The sequence below is a fragment of the Macaca nemestrina genome, chromosome X, assembly GCF_043159975.1.
Source record: "Macaca nemestrina isolate mMacNem1 chromosome X, mMacNem.hap1, whole genome shotgun sequence".
In the NCBI taxonomy this organism is placed as follows: Eukaryota; Metazoa; Chordata; class Mammalia; order Primates; family Cercopithecidae; genus Macaca; species Macaca nemestrina.
The window spans coordinates 129149255-129170417 of record NC_092145.1 but is presented as its reverse complement, the minus strand read 5'-3'; the positions used below and the strand labels follow the sequence as shown (position 1 = coordinate 129170417).

The 21163-nt window shown below is 37.3% G+C and overlaps 1 protein-coding gene, 1 long non-coding RNA gene and 1 other non-coding gene across 15 annotated transcripts in view; 2 read left to right on the top strand and 1 right to left on the bottom strand.

Moving 5' to 3' along the window:
- LOC105490348 (dystrophin) overlaps positions 1-21163 on the bottom strand; it is a 2266916-nt gene that overhangs the window by 235082 nt on the left and 2010671 nt on the right. For all 13 annotated transcript variants that reach the window (XM_071089080.1, XM_071089088.1, XM_071089087.1 and 10 more), the window contains one exon: positions 7488-7566. In XM_071089080.1, coding sequence (XP_070945181.1) covers positions 7488-7566 — 79 coding nt within the window. The remainder of the gene's footprint in view (positions 1-7487; positions 7567-21163) is intronic.
- Positions 1-21163, top strand: part of LOC105490350 (uncharacterized) — a 57957-nt gene that overhangs the window by 31193 nt on the left and 5601 nt on the right. The window contains exon 2 of the long non-coding RNA XR_011618397.1: positions 18659-18830. This is a non-coding gene — a long non-coding RNA (uncharacterized lncRNA). The remainder of the gene's footprint in view (positions 1-18658; positions 18831-21163) is intronic.
- On the top strand, positions 7122-7227 carry LOC112428127 (U6 spliceosomal RNA). The gene has a single exon (XR_003020029.1). It is a non-coding gene; the product is annotated as a U6 spliceosomal RNA (small nuclear RNA).

Below are 21163 nucleotides of genomic sequence, written 5' to 3'. Positions count from 1 at the left end.
TTTTACAAATATTAACTGTTTCATCTTCACTGTAACCCCATGACATAATACAACCATATTTCACTGAATTCAACATCCCATTGGTCGAAAGTGCATTCTGATTTCAGAGCTGTTAAAACATGGGTAGAAAAGTGTGTCTTACAATTGACCAAATATGTTACTATTATCCCTATTTTAAAGATGAAGAATAAAGAGAAAGAATAAAGCATAAAGTGTTCTGAGTCAATATTTGAACCCAATCAGTTTGATTTGACAGCTTTTACTCTGAACCACTATCAATACCATTTTGACAAGGCAGCTTTTGGCCCAGAGGTGTTGAGAGAAAAATTTAGACTCTGTAAATCAACTTAGGATGGCCAAACGAAGAGGAATATATGAGAGAATAGAATAATCATTGGCAATAGCAGATAGACTAGACAGTTATTGGCCTAGGCATTTGTTCTTAATGGGTAAGGCAGTGTGATGTGTGGCTTGGAAGTCCAGAAACTGGGTTCCAGTCCTAGTATTATAACTATCTTTGTGACCTTGGTTATGTCATTTGATCATTCTGCACCTATTTTATCATCTGTAAAATAAGGAAAGGACTGGAATGATTCAATGTTTCTCAAACTATTTCGACTGCAACCCACAGAAGAAAAATGTTTTACACTGTGATCTAGCGCGTACACACACACACACACACGCACACACACACACACACACAGATACACACATGCATGCACACACACATCTAACAAATCAACTACCGTCAAAACAACACTTAACCTTGCTCGGGTAATGCACTCTGATATTTTCTAATCTGTTCCATTCCATTCCATTCCAGTAAAAAATTGTTGGTTGTAAGTCTTTTTAAACTGATTTTAGGATTTGCTAATGAGCCACACCTCAGAGTCTGGAAGCTACTCGTATAGATACTTTCTAAGCTTATCTCCAGTTAGGAAATTACACAGCACAAGAGGGCTCCTGGGTGGGAGTGGGGATGGGAACTTTAGTAAAGAGAGGGAGTTGACCCTTTTGCCACATAAACATTCATTTTCTTTTAATTGGATCACTTTTTTACAACCTTTAGCAGAAATTTTTTGTCATTAAAGCATTTGGCAAATACCACACCAAGGCAAAGGTTCACTGTGATCCATAGCATAAAGTTTAGTGTGAAATTAATTGGTGTGCCTGAAAAAGGTTTCCACAGTCACCTAAAACTGGAGAGCTATAGACTCCTTATCCTCTTAGAGTCTCAGTGTATAATAAAGGCTCCAAGAATTCCAACAGGAAAGAAACTTGCTTATCTTTGAAACCTAGTGTTTTTCCAATCTTATTGATCAGTACTATTTTTTTCAAGGGACAGTTATCAAAACCTAATAGAACATTAATGTTTTAAAGAACCTGGCTTGGAAAATATTCTTTTAAGGGAATTCTGGAACTTGTAAAATATTAAGAAAACCATGGATTCTTTTTACTGTTATAGAAGGATTCCTCCCTTTACCCAAATATATAGTGATCCTTCTTGGTGAGAAAAGTAGAATTTAGAATAAAAGACCAGAGAATTGAGATAATGGTCAGGAAAAATATTTAAACTGTTTTTTTGGTCTTTGTTTTTTTTTTGTTTTTTTGTTTGTTTGTTTGTTTGTTTGTTTGTTTTTTGAGACGAAGTCTCTCTCTATTACCAAGGCTGGACTGCAGTGGCATGATCTCGGCTCACTGCAACCTCCACCTCCAGGGTTTAAGCCATTCTCCTGCCTCAGCCTCCTGAGTAGCTGGGATTACAGGCCCGTGCCACCACACCCAGCTAATTTTTGTATTTTTAGTACAGACGGGGTTTCACCATGTTGGCCAGGGTGGTCTTGAACTCCTGACCTCAAGTGATCTGCCCACCTCGGCCTCCCAAAGTGATGGGATTACAGATGTGAGCCAACATGCCCAGAAAATCTTTCAACTCTTGAAAAGGAAAGGACAATATTCAGACTACTACGCCAATGTACTTTAGTACTTGCTTAATGACAGATATATGAAGAGGCTGATAGTATACCTACGAACTATACATATATAATTATATATTAGTACATAATTTTAATAATTTAAATGCCAATTTCATTGTAAATTATATACATATTTAAAATCATACTATTAGAATTTCTCCTTTTTCTTGGTTTAAGTTGTAGAAGTCAATTAGGAGTAGCAGTATATTAAAACTAGAAGTAAGGACAAGTTAGTGTCTATCAATGGAGAAGGGTCATATTTCACAATGCTTTTCTCTCCTTATTTTCTCTCAGATCTAAGATAAAAGAAACAATTTCTGTAACTAGTAGAGATTGGGCTACTGGGAAGAAACAGTGAATACTTTTTTTTAGTAAAAGGCTGCCTCTGTCTTCTGATAAAAAAAACAGACAGCTGGTAATGTAATTTCCAAATAATTTCCAAAGGGGAGTGTGTGTGTGTGTGTGTGTGTGTGTGTATGTGTGTGTGTGTCAGAGTGAGAGAGACAGAGAGAGAGAGAGAGAGAGAATAAGATAAACAGAGACAGTAAGCATGTTTATGTTGGGGGTTGCAATTAGTAGCTCCTCCTTATTTTCCTTTTCTTTGTAATTTCCAAGCTTTAGAAACCACTCTATTATTATTCACAATAACCTGAAAGCACATTACTAAACATGTATCAACTCAGGCCTGTCTAAAATATATATATTAATTCAAATTCATTTAATATGAACTTAGAGGAATATTTAAAACATATTTTTATTCATTGGTAGGGGAAGCTGCTTTTACAGTAGCAAATATGTGACTTCAGAGATGTCCTGCTTAAAATATGGTGATTTTTTTTTTTTTAAATTTAGGGTCAGGGTCTTGCTCTGTCATCCAGATTGCAGTGCAGGGGCGTGATTATGGATCACTGCAGTCTTGACCTCCTGGGTTCAAGTGATCCTCCTGCCTCAGTTTCCCAAAGAATTGGGATTATAGGCATGAGCCACACCATGCCTGGCTCAAATATGGTTTGGATGGCACACCCAATTTCTGGTGCAATTTTCTAGAGGTAAGTCTGGCAATACACTTGAAAAGGCTTACGAATGTAAACATTCTTTAAGACAACAATTCCACCTTAGGCATTTATCCTGTAGAAAGAATCTGAGATATTTGCACAGGTATAAAAAGGATATTAGCCATAATGCTCGATCTAATAAAAATTGTGAAATAATCTTAATATTGAGCAATTTAGAATTGTGTTGGTAAATTTGGTATAGACACAGAAGAAAGTATTAGTCAGTCATTAGAAAAATCACTCTGTAGAAGAATATTTAAACACATGAAAATATTGTAAAGATAGTTTTAAGGGAAAATAGCAGGCCATAAAATGGTAGCATGTTTTCATCTGTGCATGGTTTAAAAGAAAAGAGAGAGGCCGGGCGTGGTGGCTCATGCCTGTAATCTCAACACTTTGGGAGGCCACAGTGGGCGGAATACTTGAGGCCACAAGTTTGAGACCAGCCTGGTCAACATAGTGAAGCCCCATTTCTACTAAAAATACAAAAAACTAGCCAAGCGTGGTTGCATATTCCTGTAATCCCAGCTACTCGGGAGACTGAGTTATGGGAATCACTAGAACCCAGGAGGGGGAGGTTGCAGTGAGCTGAGACTGCACTCTGTCTCAAAAAACAAATAGTTCAAAAAATAAAAAAATAAGATAGAACCTTGACACACACACACACACACACACACACACACACACACACACACACACACACATATACCCCACAAGAGAAAGACAGAAAGCGTATAAACCAAATTTATATTAGTGATTATCTCTGAGTCATTGGATTGTGGATATTTTTTCTTTTGTTGTTTGTACTGTGTGCTTTCGAAATTTTTCTTGATGTGTATAGAGTACCTTTGTAATTTTAAAAAGGACAATGTAAAGAAACAATCCATTCTTAGTCTCACCGTTCTATTTCTTAAATATCCCTTAAACTAAGTTGGTAGTTTCTTTATACCTGCAAGCAAAGCTTTTAAGCATATATTGATATTCCACATGGGCATCCAAGAGATTGATGACTTCCGGGGCTGGCTCCATTCACGCAGGTAGATCAGTCTCTTTATGAATGCCTGTGTCTAACAGGCCTGACCTTTCTGGAAGTGGGCACTGATGTGATATGGTTTGAAAGGTGTGAGAATGTTCCCCTTGGCCCCTCAAAGTTCCTTCCTCACAGCTCAGAACTTACGGCTGATGTTCTACCACCTCAGGCTTACAGATTTTCACACTAATAAAATGCAAATAACCCAGGAGAAGTGCACATTAAACTTTACCTATCACCTGGGTTAAACGAGTATATCATTTTCTGAAAATAGGTTTTAATGGGTAAGACATGGGAATTCAGAGGGGGAGTCAGAGAGAAGAAAATATGAATGAATGGGAATTCAGAGGGGGAGTCAGAGAGAAGAAAATATGTCAGAGGGGGAGTCAGAGAGAAGAAAATATGAACGAATATTCCTGGTGTCAGAGGAGTAATTAATATTCATAATAGTACTATTTTTTTATTTATGGTTTATGAGTAGCTTAGGAGTATGTTATCACATTTAATCTCAATTAAATCAAATAGAATGGCTGTCACCAAGGCAAGTTAAGTAGACCAGAGATTTGGAAAGATGCAGAAGACAAAATCTGTAGCCTTTATCATTTTTCTAGAGCTGTTCCTAAAAGCCACGATCCCACTCCTTTAGATAAACTGCTTTAACTTATCCCTTTTTCTTGGCAACTCCAAAGCATTGTGCAACTGTGTCCAAATAACTAGACCGCAGGCGGATAACAAAGTTAGAGCCAGTTCAGAAAATAAGATACTTCTTAATCTATTATCAATGTATGACAAAAACACAGGACCAACACCTTCCAGGAAATTTTGTTCAAAAGACAACAGCCAACTGAAGACACACATGACAGCATCTACTCAAATACTTTAAAGTATTTGTGAGCGTGGATCTTTTTATTAACCCATGGAGAATGGAAAAGAAAGGAAATGATCAGAAAATGGCAATGAAAGAATCTGGCAGAAGAATGGAGATCATACAGAATTACCTCCTCTCTATAAAATACATAAATTAAGTAAAATTACAGTGTGATGCTTAAAAACACAGACTCTGGGGCCAACTTCTTGGGTTTGAATCCTGGCTCTCTCATCTACTAGCTGTGTGAATGTGTGCCTCAATTTTTTCATCATTGAAATAGGTATAATAATGGTACCTACCTTAAGGGATTGCTATAAGGATTAAACTAGTTAAAATCTGTAACATTGCTAGGCACAAAGTAATTGCCTTAAAATGATGGATAAACCCTCATACATACTCACATATGACCATAAGGAAATATATCAGAATGCTAACAGATGTTAACTCCATGTGGTAAAGTATGGCTTTTTAAATACCAAAAAACTCAACACATATACTTTTATAATCAAATAAAAAGTGGTATAAATTAATATTAATCAGAGGAAAACAGGTGCTTGCCAATTTAATATGCATTATTGTATAAATATGATTCTCTAATACTCAAACTCTCAGTTAACTAAGGTTATTTCTCTTAGTATTAATTATAAAAACATAATTAATTAAATGGTAGAACCAGTAAATAAAAAGAATGACTAGAGGTCAAGGACAAAAGGAGAATACAAGGCTCACGAATGTAATCCCAGCACTTTGGGAGGCCAAGGTGAGTGGATCACTTGAGATCAGGAGCTCGAGACCAGCCTGATCAACATGGTGAAGCCTTGTCTCTACTAAAAAATACAAAAGTTATCCGGGCCTGGTGGTGTACGCCTGTAGTCCCAGCTACTCAGGAGGCTGAGGCAGGAGAGTTGTTTGAACCTGGGAGGCGGAGGTTGCAGTGAGCCAAGATCACACCACTGCACTGCAGCCTGGGCAACAGAATGAGGCTCCCTCTCAAAAAAAAAAAAAAAAAAAAAAAAAAAAAGGATACAAATAGTTAGGGAAAAGGGAATACCCATAGGCTGAGGTTTCAAATTTGGAGGCAAAGTATTTATTTATTTATTTATTTATTATTGGTACATAAAATTTTACATATTTATGAGGTAACATGATATTTTACTAGCATAGAATACATAATGATCAAGTCAGGGTATTTGAGGCGTCCATCACCTTGAGTATTTGTCATTTCTATGTATTGGGAACAATTCAAGCCCTTTCTTCTTGATACTTTGAAATATACAACACATTGTCGTTAACTATAGTCACTCTATTCTGCTGTCAAATGATATAACTTATTCCTTCTATCTAACTGGATGTTTGTACCCATTAACCAACCTCTCTTTATCTCCCCCTCTACCCACACACCTTTCCCAGCCACTAGTATCCATCATTCTAGTCTATGTTTATGAGATCAATTTTTTTTTTAGCTTCCACAAGAGTAAGAACATGCAATTTTTGTCTTTCTGTGCCGGGGTTGTTTCACTTAACATAATGACCTCCAGTCCCATCCATGTTGCTGTGAATGACGTAGTTTCATTCTTGTAGTGTTTCATTGTGTATAGATACCACATATTCTTTATCCATTCATCTGTTGATATACACTTAGGTTGATTTCACATCTTTGCTGTTGTAAACAGTGCTGCGATAAGCATACAAGTGCAGGTACCCTTTTGATACACTGATTTCTTAGCTTTGGGATAGATAACCAGTAGTGGGATTGCCAGATGGTAAGGTAGTTCTATTTATAGTTTCTTGAGAAATCTTCATACTGTTACTAATTTACTGTTACATTTTCACCAACACCGTAAAAGAGTTCCCTTTCTTCACATTCTCACCAGAATCTGTTATTTTTTGTCTTTTGAATAATAGCCATTCTAATTGGGGTAAGATGATATATCATGTGGTCTTGATTTGCATTTCCCTGGTGATTAGTGATGTTGAGCATTTTTTCATATACCTGTTGGCCATTTGTATGCCTTCTTTTGAGAATTGTCATTTATTTCATAAGGCAGGGAGTATTTAATGAATTATTTAGAGATAAAGAATTACAGAATCACAGTAACACATATTGAATGATCATATTATAATTACATGATATCATAATTATTAGCTTTATGAACTGAACTGATAGGCAGAAATTAAAAACTCAAAGGTATGTGTTTGCTTCAGCAGCCCATATACTAACATTGGAATGATACAGAGAATATTAGCATGGCTCCTGAGCAAAGTGTTCCATACTTTTCAAAAAGACTCAAAATTATTAATGAAGTTAACATTTGAGAATATATTGCAGGAAACAATTATGCATTAGCTGAAGACTGGGCAAAATGATCCAGTTGGGCTTCTTCTTCCTACCCTTCTAAATTTATCAACCAAGTTATATTTCAGGATGATTTATGCTTCTACTACATCTGACAGAGATTATTACAATTCAACTCTTAATTCTTTTGTTTTTTTCAACTGTTAATTCTTATTAATCAAGATGCAATAAAGTTAAGTGATAAAAGCTGAAAATGACTTACTGGAAAGAAAGTGCTGAGACGCTGGGCCAAAGTCCCTGTGAGCTTCATGCAGCTGCCTGACTCGGTCCTCCACGGCCACCTGGGAGGAAAAGGAGAGAAATGATGTTCTCTCATTCTATATAATGAGGAACAATTAAAATAATGTATCCTTTCTGATAAGATACTTTGAGTCTCCAAGGCTGACAACACCAAAGCAACAATTCATAGCCCTAGTTTTAATATCCACTTACCGTATATAGTATCCCAGACTCGTTTTTATCAATCCAAGGCCAAACACAAAGGATTTCCTCTCTCAACAATGTTAAAATAAGATTTTTTTTTTTTTTTTTTTTTTTTTTTTTACAGTCAACTCATTGGCAGCCACAAATGAACTACTGCTTCAATTAGTACCATAAAAAAATACAAATCTTTACTTTCACAGAAACATTAGGGAGGGTGCCATTTGGTATAGGTGACTACAGAATCTCAGAAATGACATGTCTTGTCTTTAAGTCTTAGTCTATTGTTTTTGACAAATTTTTAAAGAAGTAATATTGATGAATAGGTAATAAACCATTGAGTGATATTTAATTATTGATAATTAGCAATTAACCAATAGTTGATTAATATTTAATTATGGACTGGGCACAGTGACTCATGCCTGTAATCCCAGCACTTTGGGAGGCCAAGGCAGGCAGATCACTTGAGGTCAGAAGTTCGAGACCAGCCTGGCCAATATGGTGAAACCCCGTCTCTACTACAAATACAAAAATTAGTCGGGTGTGGTGGTGCACGCCTGTAATCCCAGCTCCTCAGGAGGCTGAGGCAGGAGGGAGGCCACAGTGAGCAGAGATCGTGCCACTGCACTCCAGCCTGGGCGACAGAGTGAAACTCCATCTCAAAAAAAAAAAAAAAAAAAAAAAATTAATTAAATATCAAAGAAGTACAGGCAAGGCTTAAATTTGGGATAAAACAGGGTGGATAGGAAGATAAAACTAATTTTCAGATTTCAGTTTTCAGTGGTCTTGGAAATTATTGAGAAATATACCTTTAGGTGGCATGCAGTGAAAACTGCCATTCTTTTTTTCCTATTAGGTTTTTCTATAATATATTGACACAGTGTGCTGTCAACTTAGTGAATTCTATTCTTGGGGCGGGAAAAGGAATAATTTTATGGGTGAAATACTATACTTAGTTATTTGGCATTTTGCCAATCCAATATAAGTGGTAGCTCCAGGCATCCTAGCTCTCTAACTCTGGATTTTGATTTGGTTGTGAACAGTCCATGCTAAACTAGGGGTCAATCAGAGCTTGCACAGAGCAATCGGAACTCAGGGGATAGTTCCTGTGGTGTGCAGAATTCCCAAGAGGTGAAAATCGATGTTAATCTCATCAGAAAAGTGGCTCAGGTAGTCTGGTCTCAAACCAACTCTGGCCTTCCAATATCAATTAAGTGCCTAGTGTATATCCAGAACAATCTCATTTTTTCACTCTCCCTAGCCTTGCCCATTTTTGCTTGGCCCAAATACGTGGATAACCAAGTGGAGTTCCCCTAAAATGCAGGATTTGCTTTATTTTATCTACACAAAAGCATGAGGGACATATGAAACCTCCCTTCCCAACCTTATGACCCTGCGCTCCCAAACTCTACCTGCTAAGCCCACCAAAACTACCTGCCTATCCTGCACTATTCCATCCAATGTAACTCTTGTGTGTGGCTTCTTCATGCTGCTCCTTCTCTCGGCAATGCTCTTACCCCACTTCTCTCCCAGATCAATGCTGTGAGTGTTTATATGCTCACTTCCCCATCTCCCGGGTTAGAATTAATGGTTTCCTCAGCATTCTAACAGTATATGGTTTATACTTGAAGCACTTCTATCATACAATTCATTTGAATTATATGGACATGTCTCTTGCAATAGATTGTAAACTTCTTGATAGCAGGGACCATTTTTTGTTTACCTTTGTCTTTGAATGTCTCCAACCCTTTCTGCAGGAGGCACAGAACCCTGCACATAGTAAATGGTAGCAAATATTTGTTTAATGACTAGTTGACCAAACAAACGGATAAATGAGTAAATGTGGTACGTGTGTGTGTGTGTGTGTGTGTGAGAGAGAGAGAGAGAGAGAGAGAGACAAGAGAAGAGATGCGGAACAAACAAGAATACCTACTCACACTGACTGCACTGACTGCAGGTCTGTAATGGTTAATTCTGTGTCAAGTTGACTGGACTATGGGGTGCCCAGGCAAACCACTATTTCTGGGTGTGTCTGGGTGTGTCTTGTGCAGACAAGATTAGCATTTAGTTCAGCGGATTCAGTAGATTGCCCTCCGCAATGTGGGTGGGCATCATCCTATCAGTTGAGGTCCTAAACAGAACAAAAAGGCATGTTCCTTTTTTCCCTGCAGGCCTGCTTGAGCTGGGATGTCAGTGTTCCCCTGCCCTTGGACTGGGATTTACATCATCAACTCCTCTGGTTCTCAGGCTTTCAGACTGAGACTGAAATTACACTATCAATTTTCCTGGCTCTCTAACTTCTAGACAGCAAGTCATGGGACTTCTTAGTTTCCAACTGCATGAGATAATACTTGATTTTATATATCCACACACACATATACATACATATACACACACACACACACACACGTACATACATATGTATATTGTTGCTTCTATTTCTCTGGAGAACCTTGACTAATCAATGTCCCTGGGTAAATTATTCTTAACTTTCCTTATCAGTAAAATGTGGACAGTAATATAACTTATAGAGTTCTGTGGGAATTAAATAAGATGATACATGTAAAGCACTTAGCCTAGTTTCTATCATGTAGTAATTGCTCAATAAATGTCACCAGCTACTGTTCTTGCTGCTATTATGGTAAATAAAAGGAGAGGAATAGGCCAGGCGTGGTGACTCACACCTGTAATCCCAGCACTTTGGGAGGCCGAGGCAGGTGGATCACTTGAGGTCAGGAGTTCACGACCAGTCTGGCCAACATGATGAAATCCCGTCTCTACTAAAAATACAAAAATTAGCTGGGTGTGGTGGTGAGCATCTGTAATCCCAGCCACTCAGGAAGCTGAGGCAGGAGAATTGCTTGACACTGAGAGGTGGAGGTTGCAGTGCACCGAGATCATGTCACTGCACTCCAGCCTGGGCAACAGAACAAGACTCCATCTCAAAAAAAAAAAAAAAAAAAAAAAAGGAAAACAGGAGAGCAATAGTCTATAATGTGCAGGGTACCACATACAATACAAAAATGGCTAATATTTATTAAGCAATACATGCATGATAATATGAATTATGTTATTTCATCTTTACAGTAACTCTGCAATAGGAGTTAATATTATTCCCCCCACTTCATTGATGTGAAAACTGAGGCATGAGAGGTTAAAAAAAAAAAAAAAAAAAACTTGCCTAAGCTTCAGTAGTTAGTAAATTGGCAGAGCTCAGATTCAAACTCATTCAGTCTGGGTCTTGCTCTTAACTGTTATCCTGAAGATTAAAGTTGAAAAAAAGTATTTTATAAATACTTAATAAGTAATTTGCTTTTTAATTTCTTTATTTTCAATCAGTTTATTGAATGCAGACCAATTCTAGTGTGCATATCTATGAAACTTCAGTTGTTCAATGTATTTTATGGCCCAATGTATTTTATGGCCCAATGCAAGGTCAATTCCTGGTCTTGAAGAATGTGATATCATAAGATCACAGAGAAAGGTTGTGGAAAAATGCATGCAAATAAATGTTTGGCATATGTCATTATTTCTAAATTTAGAATGGGTCATTTCATAAATAAATCAATCTAGAGATAAATGTGAGTGTTTTGGGGTAGGGAGGAGAAGATGAGGATGCCATATGGGAGTGGACACTGATCAGAAATCTTTTCACATACTGAGAAAGAAATCTCAAGGAGAAGATGTAGATGGTAAAGGAATATGACCGTGCCATAGGCCACTTTCTCTAGTAAGAATGTTAGTTTCATAGGGACTGAGCCGATGCAGCATCAAAGTTCATTCTAGACTCCCAATCTCTGAAGAATTTTGCCTTCTTATACAAGGAGAGCTCCAGTGGTAGTTTCCAGTGTACACTCAATATTGTCAAGATTTTAAAATGAGATCAAAGTGAATTTCCATCTTCATAACTCAAATTTAAGAGAAGGCATGACAGTGAGAAGAATTAAGCATAAAATATTTCTTTCCACAAATTATCATTGGAGAAAAGTTTTGTGTGGATTGAATGCACAACTGGCTAAATAAAGAAATAAATTTATGAAGGAGAAAATCTTGAAAGCAACCAAGGTCCTCGAAAGCTTTAGCTTGACACTTAGGAACGAAGCACTTTATTCTGTGAGCAATTATGCAAGGAAATGAAATTTGATAATCTATTAAAATGAGAGCCTCCATGCATTAGATCTTTCTAACTGGCTGTATTTTAAATCAATATAACCATAGTATATACAAAACAGGAAGCAAAAGCCAGAAATTATATACCTGTATCTTATGTTATGGCACAATCAGTTCTTTCCTTGGTGGTTTATTCATTATGTAAGTATTTGTTAATATTGAAAGAGATAGTCAAAAAACAAATGCTATAGTCCCTGATCTCTGCAAGTGTAAAGGTTTGGAGGTAAGAAATAGTGACAAGCTGAAGAAAGGCTTGGGGCTGCAGAACAGTGGTGTTGAGGACGACAGTGAGATATAATTAGTTAGTCATGTTGAAAGCAGATGATGCAAAGCAAGGTGTTCCGGACTCTGAGGCTCAAGATTTACCCTGCAGGCAAAGAGAACCACTGAAAATTTCTGTGACATGACTCACTATTTTAGAGGAAAGTTAGGGTTTGGGAAGATCGGTATGGTGTAAAACAGATTTGAAAAGGCACCTGAGACTGAGATCAGAAAGAGGCTGCTGTAATTTACTAGACTTGGGGTGATATGCATTAGAATTAAGGCTGTATTGTATTGAATGTAAAAGAAGGTACACGTTAGAAGGATTTTGAAAGCAGGAAGAACTATCCAATTTGGTGCTGGAGATTAATTTCTGAAGAAGCAAATAAACTCTTGGATTTCCAGTAAGGAAGACTGGGAGAATGAAGATATTGCTGATGGCAATATGAAAAACAGAAAAGGGAGAAATAGCATATGTGTGTATGAATTCATTTGGAATATAATGAATTTGTCCTAACAGTGAAACATTTAACTGGAGATGTCATGTATAGCCAGTTAGAGATGAACAATTTGTCTCAGCAATTAAAGAAAGGAAAGGGAAGTGAGACTAAAGGGGGTAAGAGTGAGCTTTGGAAGGGGAGCCAAGAAAGAAGAGATAAAGGAGTTTAAATAGAATGATTTAAACAGCCAGGAGGAACCCAATCTCTTCTGAATTAATAGGGCATGTCTATGTTTCCTTTTATAAAAGTAATATAAATATAACATCTTTTTGGGAGCATACATCCTGTTTTAACTATTAGATCATAGATCACGAAGGCTTAGAACTGGAAGAAACCTTGATTGATACACGAGGGTCTATTCTTCAGAACTATCCCAGATGGGCAGAAAACTGCCATCTGGTCCATGAGTACTCATAATCTAGGTTGCAGCAATTCTTCAGTAAAAGCATGTCAGGAGAAAAAGGTCCTTTTTTTATATGTTCCATGAGGACAGGGACACATCTTTCCCTACTAAATCATCAGTGAGTAGCACAGTACCTGGCATATAATAGGTGCTAAATTAATATTAGTTGAATGAATTAATGTACTGTTTATTCATGGATCTTTACCATAACAACTATATTTTAAATGAATAATTTCTTTTTCAAGATCCCTGACACAAGCTTTTGAAAAACTTCCCTCCCTCCCTTCTTCCTTTCCTTTTCTTCTTTCCTCCTTTTCTTCCTTTCTTCCATTTTTGATGATGAAAGTAAAAAAAGAAAAGAAGAAAACCATTTAGATTCCATTTTGCCTATAATACTAAATTTAAAAATGTTAAACAGCAAATTATAAAACAACCCTAAAGTCCGAATCTCCTCCACATTTGTTTTACTCTAGTTTTTAAATAATCATATTTGAGATTTGAGAGTTATGAGGGCTATATATTATTCTCCTTTGCCTTCTCATTTTGGATGAGTTCTGTAGACAGTGTACTGTTTGCAGAGACCTTCCTCTTTTAGCTTCAGTAGGAAATATCACTACATTCATTCAAAAGATATTTACTAGAATGTAAGTTTATTGTCCACGAAGACAGAGATCTTATCTGTCTTGTTAAGGATTTATCACAATGCCTAGTACATAGAAGAGATCAAGAAACACTGAATGGGTGAATGAATGAAAGGTTTTTTGAGTTCCTCTTATCTGTTAGGCACTGTGATAAGTACGAACATGGTAGATTTGAAAGTGTAATTTTGGGTATAATAAATGAGCACCAAATCATCCAACTAAATTATGATATGACACACACTCTTAATTCCAAGCTGTGACTGTTTCCCAAAGCTCAGTCCATCCCTCTGTGTATTGTGAAAGATAGCTTTATTTCATTTTTTCTTCCTCATTGCTTTTAAATAAACCAAAAATATAAAAGAAAGAAAGAAAAAGGACCGATAACAACATGGTGGCTCTTAGAAATATTTCAAATAAATTTATCTAAATCTAAATGTTGGTTCTTTAACTTCATTTTAGATTCTCAAGGGCTTCTACTTTGTCTTTTGACCTTTCTGTTAATTACTCTGCTTTGAAGTTTTATCTTCACTAGAAGTTCAGGAGAGACAAGCATTACCTCCCCATGTGGAAATACATTGCTAGGCAATGTGGTTTCTTCCTAGCGTCCAAGCTACGTCTTACTGATACTACATACATAAATCATGTTTACTCCAGTCTAGGGAAAATATGTAACTAGGAATGTATGTTTTGATTTTCTGGTTCTCAGTGTGTCTAGACCCTTGATAAATATCCATGGGAATGTAAGAAACAGACATAACACTTACACAAATGAGCCTATGAAAACAAAAACAAAAGTAAAAGACAAACAAAAACTCTTATTGTGCTGTGGTGCTAGTAAATAAACCACACATATGCACACAAATGACTCTCCAGTCTATTCATGAGTTTTTGTCCTGAAGTTTTTCAGTTTGTACAGTTTTTGTGTGCATGTGTCTGTGTTGGGGGAGGAACTTCCTCATTCACTCTTACTCCCAAATCCTCACAAGTAACACTGATAAATACATGCCCAAACATTATCCTGGAAACTCTCCTGAGACTGATTACAGTTTCAGTTAAAATCCTTTTAACTAATGGCAATCCCTTTCAGTTAAAATCCATTATTCTTCTAATTCTGATTATTTTGAGTTGTAACTGGAAAAAAAAAGGTTTGAGATAAGTTATGGTCTTGATTTCGAACTCTCCTGGGCCTCCCAGAGTGCTGGGATTACAGGCACGAGCCACCTCTACCGGCCGTCTCCTGGAATGAAGGTTTGTGATAGGTATAGCTCTGCGGCAAAACATTCTGGGCTTGTTGAATGCAAAGATTGACTGAATTGTCTTTCCTTTGAGTTTATTTCTGTGCTTTCTTGACATTAGGGCACTTAGGAGTTAAACAGTGTTTCCTGTGTTTGACTTCAGGATAGATCACAGGAAAGCAACTAGTGCTAACATGGCGCTCACTCTGAGTAGGAGTATAATTATTAGTTGATTTTGTGTGATTTATGGCATGGATGCTAATGCGTGCCATGTGAGACCATCCTTAATCTACCTTTTAACGTTCCTGTATCGTAGCTTTTTTTCCTTCCATTTCATATTTCTGTGCTGACTTCTTTCTTAATCTGACTCCTTTTTTTATTCCCTCCTTTTTCTTTCCTTCCTCCTCCCCCACTCCCCCTTTATTATGTGCTATACAATCTACCAGAAGAGTACACAGACTCTGCTGAAGCAAACAGTGCCTCAAATGAAGGGGCTGTGCATCCTTGCAAGACAAGCAAGGCAGGATATGAATAGGACCCCTAGCCTAGTGCCAGCCCAACACTTCTCCAGGAACATTCTTCCTCTAATTCTGATGAACTCTTCCATCAAACTGGAAGGCAAGAGAGAACAAACAGCAAGCCCTTTGTCCATTGTTAAGCCTTTAATCTTTCACCTCACTGATTTCTAAAATGCACTTTGGATGTTTGTGTATTGGTTTTCATGCTTATGCAACTGCCTCATTCTGTGATAATGGAGTCAGGTTATATCAACATTAAATTGACTTCATAGACCCAAGTACCTTAAGGGTATCATTAATTTTAATTTAGAAAAGCAGCAATCAACCTCCTATCCTGCTTCATTTGTCAAAATCTTTAGTTGTAATTACATCTACAGACTTATGAAAATTATGACGGGAAGAGAAGAGATCATAGGAAGCATTTCTTCTGCTTTTTTTTTTTTTTTTTTTTTTTTTTCTCGTCTCAAAGAGAAAAGAGGAAAGTTGAATTACTTTGCCTGGAAGGTGATGTAACTTGATGCAGATTTTATCTTAAAAAATAGGTTCCTTTTTAAAAGTTTTCCTAATGTATCTTATGATTTGCCACAGGAACTGAAGTCAAGTGGCTCTCACCTTACCACATCATTACATTAAATCATTTACATTCCAGCTTTAGCTATTTATTCTTGAGCTTTATTTATACCACATTTGGAAGATATCATTCTCACAGAAATTTTCTGAGGCCACTGGAGCATTCCTTTCTAGGGGCATTTCGGCCCATAAGTAGCATAATGTTCACATGGTAATTACATAATTACGCCTCCTGGTATTTGAACACAGGAGTATTTCCAAGGAACAAAAGTGGCAATTTGAAATAATCATCAATGAGATACCACAGAACTGGTATTGTCTGAAAAAAAAAAAGATGGCATATATCAGCAAATTCATATTAATAAATGACTGAAACAGGTAGATAAATGCAAAAAGATAAAGCACTGGAAATCAAACATTTTCATCTCAGTGACAGAAACTTTTATATTTGGGGTAACAATATACTTGGAGATTTTCAGTTTGTTCTACTAAACACTTCTTTCATAAAGGCTGGGAGGGAGAATTTGCTGAAGTATGCAACAATCCTTAACCAAGGAAATCAACCCTCCTTAAATCCCATGCCATCCTTGCAGCATTTCCAAAGCTTCCTGACCTTGACTCCCTTCATGGTCAATTTGACCACCTCTCAAGGAAGCTTGTCTGCCAGAAGACCCTGTTTCCACTTCCCAGCTCTCCTCCTCCAGCAACTGACTGAAAAGCGCCTTTCTTTTCTCTCACTGACGCAGAACTGACAAACCAATATCAAGCCGTTCTTTACAAATCAATAAACCGGAAGATCTCATCCACTGTACTTCCAAATCCAACAACATTCTGTCTTCTCTCTTCTTTGCATATCACAAGATAAGCCGCAAGTTATATAAACAAGTACACTTCACGCTTCTTAATAAAGGACAGGGGATGGAGCAATGCGCTTCTATTGTTTCTCCGTGTAGATTTGTCAGAACCAGAATTAAAACTCTGCCATGGACTCACAGTCTCTACGGTCTCTCTCCCTCTGTCTTATTTGCACTCTTCTGACCTAGCCCTCCTTTTCTCTCCCCCTACCTCCCCCTTCCCTCATTCCACCTCACCTCACCCACAAGGCTGTTTGTAAGCTCCCCAAATGCTCATAAGACTTTCCTGAACTATTTTAGATATTTTCACTTCAAATCTAAACTAAAACTATTTTGTTTTTCCAAATGTGGCTTTACATAGTGCAGAAAACCACAGGGAAAACATCCCAAATACAATGTGATCTTTTCTAGGAGAAATAAAAGATTGAATTTCTAGGTCATCATGGAAGTAGGTACACTTCCCTAAGCAATAATCTGAGGTACTTTATGAGATTCTTTCTTTCACGAAAGCAAGAAATCCTAAAATCCATCAGGATACATGCACTGTGCCTTGACTCTCTTTTTAATCCTCAAGTGAAACCAACACAGTGCAGTGTAATAAAAATGCATATAGCCCCAGGCTTTGTGCCTTAGCAAAGACAGAAAAAAATAAGCTTCTTGACTTCATATGTCTACTGTGAATAATCAGTCACTGCATTTTTGGGATTTTGCTTTATAATCTTAACGTATAGCAGTAACTCCACGTTTGTGGCGTGACAAGAATAAAGGATTTTTTTTTCTTTCTTTAAAACAGGTTGCCCCCATATTTTCCAAAAGAGAGACATGTGTCAGCTTAAAAGAAATGAAACTACAATGGTGTGAGGGAGGAATATCTTGATTGTTGGCAGTATATTTTCTGTATTTTACCTGAAATTGTCAATGAAGTGTAGGTAAAGCTAAGGTGGGGCCCTAGGCTGTTCAATAATGTGGCTAACATTTGGTTTGAGGGCCTTCTCAGTTCTGTTCCCAAATGTTTAGCCTTTCCTTCCCAACTGCCAGTCCTTAGCTGATTAATAAATAACCCTAGGAAGATCAATGACTGTTTATAACAGGCTTCTAGTATCACAGCTGTGAGTATTTGCATTTTAAGAGCAACTTTAAATAATTAAGTCATTAATTACTCAAATACTTATTGAGTGTTTATAAGGCACTTTGCTAGGAGAGGAAGCAGAAAAAATAAATAAGAAAACAAGGGGATGATCTTTAGTGAATTTGTAGATTTGATATTTACAAATAAGCACAATAAAGCATTATGGGAAAAATTTTAATGTAGTGCAGTTATTCCCCAATTTGACAGTGCATCACAACTATTTGAGAACTTTTTTAAAAAATACAGATTCTTAGCTCATCTAAATAATTTCTGATTTAGTTAATTTGAGGCTGAGGCTTGAGAATCTTTACTTTCTTTAAGTCTCCATAGATAGTTCTGACGTACAGCCTGGTCTTAGAGCCATCAGTGTAGTGGAAAGATGACGAATTTTACGAGTCAGGAAGACCTGAGTTGGAGTCCCTTACTAGCTATTTAACCAGCATCTTATCTAATAGCCTATGAACCTTAGTTTCTTTATGTGTTAATAGAAATACCACATAACAACACTACCAACAACGATAGTAATGATAGCAAATATTCATAGAGCATTTACTACATCCCAAGTTCTATTTCAAGAGTATTATGGGTATATTTCATTTATGTCTTTCTTATCAGAAGGTAAATTTGATGACGGCAGGACTCAATCTATTTTATTCACTACTATATCCCCAGGACCCAGGTCAGTGCCTGTCTCATAGTAGGCACCCAACTCACTACTTGAAAGAATGAACATCACTATGAGGAAAGTACTACCATAGTGACCATTTTACAGATGAGGAAATGGAGGCACAGAGAATGAGATGTTGTAATGTGCACAGTTGGAGGGACCGCTTTCTGGCACTCGGTAGGTACTCCTTTTTCTGATAACTGCAAATTGCTAGATGAAGCCTAAATAGCTATGGGGATTACAGAGTATCTGGATGAAATTAATGAAGGAGGTTGCTTTGAAACTGGGCCTTCACAATTGGGTAAGCTTTTGATGGGCAAAGACAGAAGAAACACTCTGGGTGACAAGAGTAGAATGAGCAATTTTTTTTTTTTTTTTTTTTTGGCACTAGTAAAGGCCCGGATATGAAGGATAAACAGAAAAAGAGCTGAATAATATAAGGCTAGAAATGTAGCTTGGAGTCAAACCAGAGCTGTACTTGACTGTCAGGTTTAAGAATAGAGACTTCATTTAGTTGTTCATGGGAAGGCATTCAAATATTTTTTAAATAATTAATTATTTAAAAATTTTATTTCTTTCAAATGCATTCACATAATAAAATTCAAGAAGAACAAAAAAGAAAGTTATTTAAAAATCAAGTCTCTCTTTCACCATGTCTCTCTAGCCATTTTGTTCCCCACTCCCTGGTGGCAAGTATTTCCATATTCTACATTAATTTTTTAAGTAAGAAAGATATTAGGTTGGTGCAAATGTGATCGCAGTTTTTGGCATTGAAAGTAATGGTAAAACCGCAATTACTTATGTACCAACCTAAATATCATTGTCAGAATGGTGTTTTAGGATGAATGAAAGCATGGAGAAAGTGAAGAGAGGATAAGCTGCCAGAAAGGAAAACAAGAGATGGTATGGCAAGACGTTATATGTTAAATGTAACAGTGTCAGAAAGTAGAGTCAAGGAAGCCTCAGACTTTCACCCTAGGTGAAGAGGAGATGGATAAAAATCAGAAGGTCCCAGCACTTTGGGAGGCCGCGACGGGCGGATCACGAGGTCAGAGATCAAGACCATCCTGGCTAACACGGTGAAACCCCGTCTCTACTAAAAAATACAAAAACAAAAACTAGCCGGGCGAGGTGGCGGGCGCCTGTAGTCCCAGCTACTCAGGAGGCTGAGGCAGGAGAATGGCGTAAACCCGGGAGGCGGAGCTTGCAGTGAGCTGAGATCCAGCCACTGCACTCCAGCTCGGGCGACAGAGCGAGACTCTGTCTCAAAAAAAAAAAAAAAAAAAAAAAAAAAAAAAAAAAAAAAAAAAATCAGAAGGAACCACTGGTTTGTTGCAGCATAGTTTGATGTAATAGCAAATCAGTAAATCATGGACGGTTGAACAAAGACTGGAGGAATGATGGGAAAATTATGAAAGGTGTGGCAGTGAATTCTCCTTAAAGCCCCTCTTATCATTCATTCTCACTGTTAGCAAGATCCCTACCATAGCTGGGACAAAAACAATATATTTAACTAAAAATGAGCTAAGGCATGTAAAGCATTTAACAGCATCTGTTATAAGGTAAGCACTGAGTAAAAGGTAACTGTTATTTATTTGTATTAAAAGGTGGGGCTGGGCGTGGTGGTGCAAGCCTGTAATCCCTTACAGTGACCTAGGAGTCTGAAGTGGGAGGATCACTTGAACCCAGGAGTTCAACACCAGCCTGGGCAACATAGTGAGACTTTGTCTCTTAAAAAAAAAAACACACAAAAAACGTGGTGTCAGAGCAGAATACAATGGGGTGAGTTTGACAGACACGTCTTTAGGGGAAGTTCCATCTAGCTTCCCTTTTTTATAATAAATACTTGAGCTGGTTTGTTGGGGATAACCCATATGATTTTAATCATTTACCAGGACTTAAATCTGGAAAGTATGACAGTTGGGTTCAAGAATCAATGATTCCATAAGCATTTTCAAGGGCAGCTATGTACACTGGACTGTATGTTCATTGTGTGGTGGATGGCAAAGATGGGACATGAGAAATTTCTATTCTCAAGAACCTTGTGTCTGGCTGGGAAATGACTGCAGCTGAGACGAATTAGAGACTTTTTAACTGATAGTCACTGTGTTATGACCAATAAGGGCAATCTGTATTTTTGGAAGTGAGACAGCAGTGAGGCCAGGAGTAACCTGGGAGGCATCAGAAAAGAGGTGACACAGAACATCATTGTCCTAAATCAGACTCAGTATCAGCAGCTAGGCATCTCATGTCCATTGAGGAATATTTTTTGAACCAGATATTTTGCATGCCATTGGTGATATAATCTTAATGATTCAGAGATTCCTGAGATTTCAAACAGTATCACTTATAGTGTCAATTTTGCCTTTATTTTAGTAAGCAACAAGTCATCATCTCTTACCATCCCACTCTGTTGCCCAGGCTGGAGTGCAGTGGTGTGATCTCAGCTCATTGCAACCCCTGCCTCCCAGGTTCAAGCAATTCTCTTGCCTCAGCCTCCCAAGTACCCG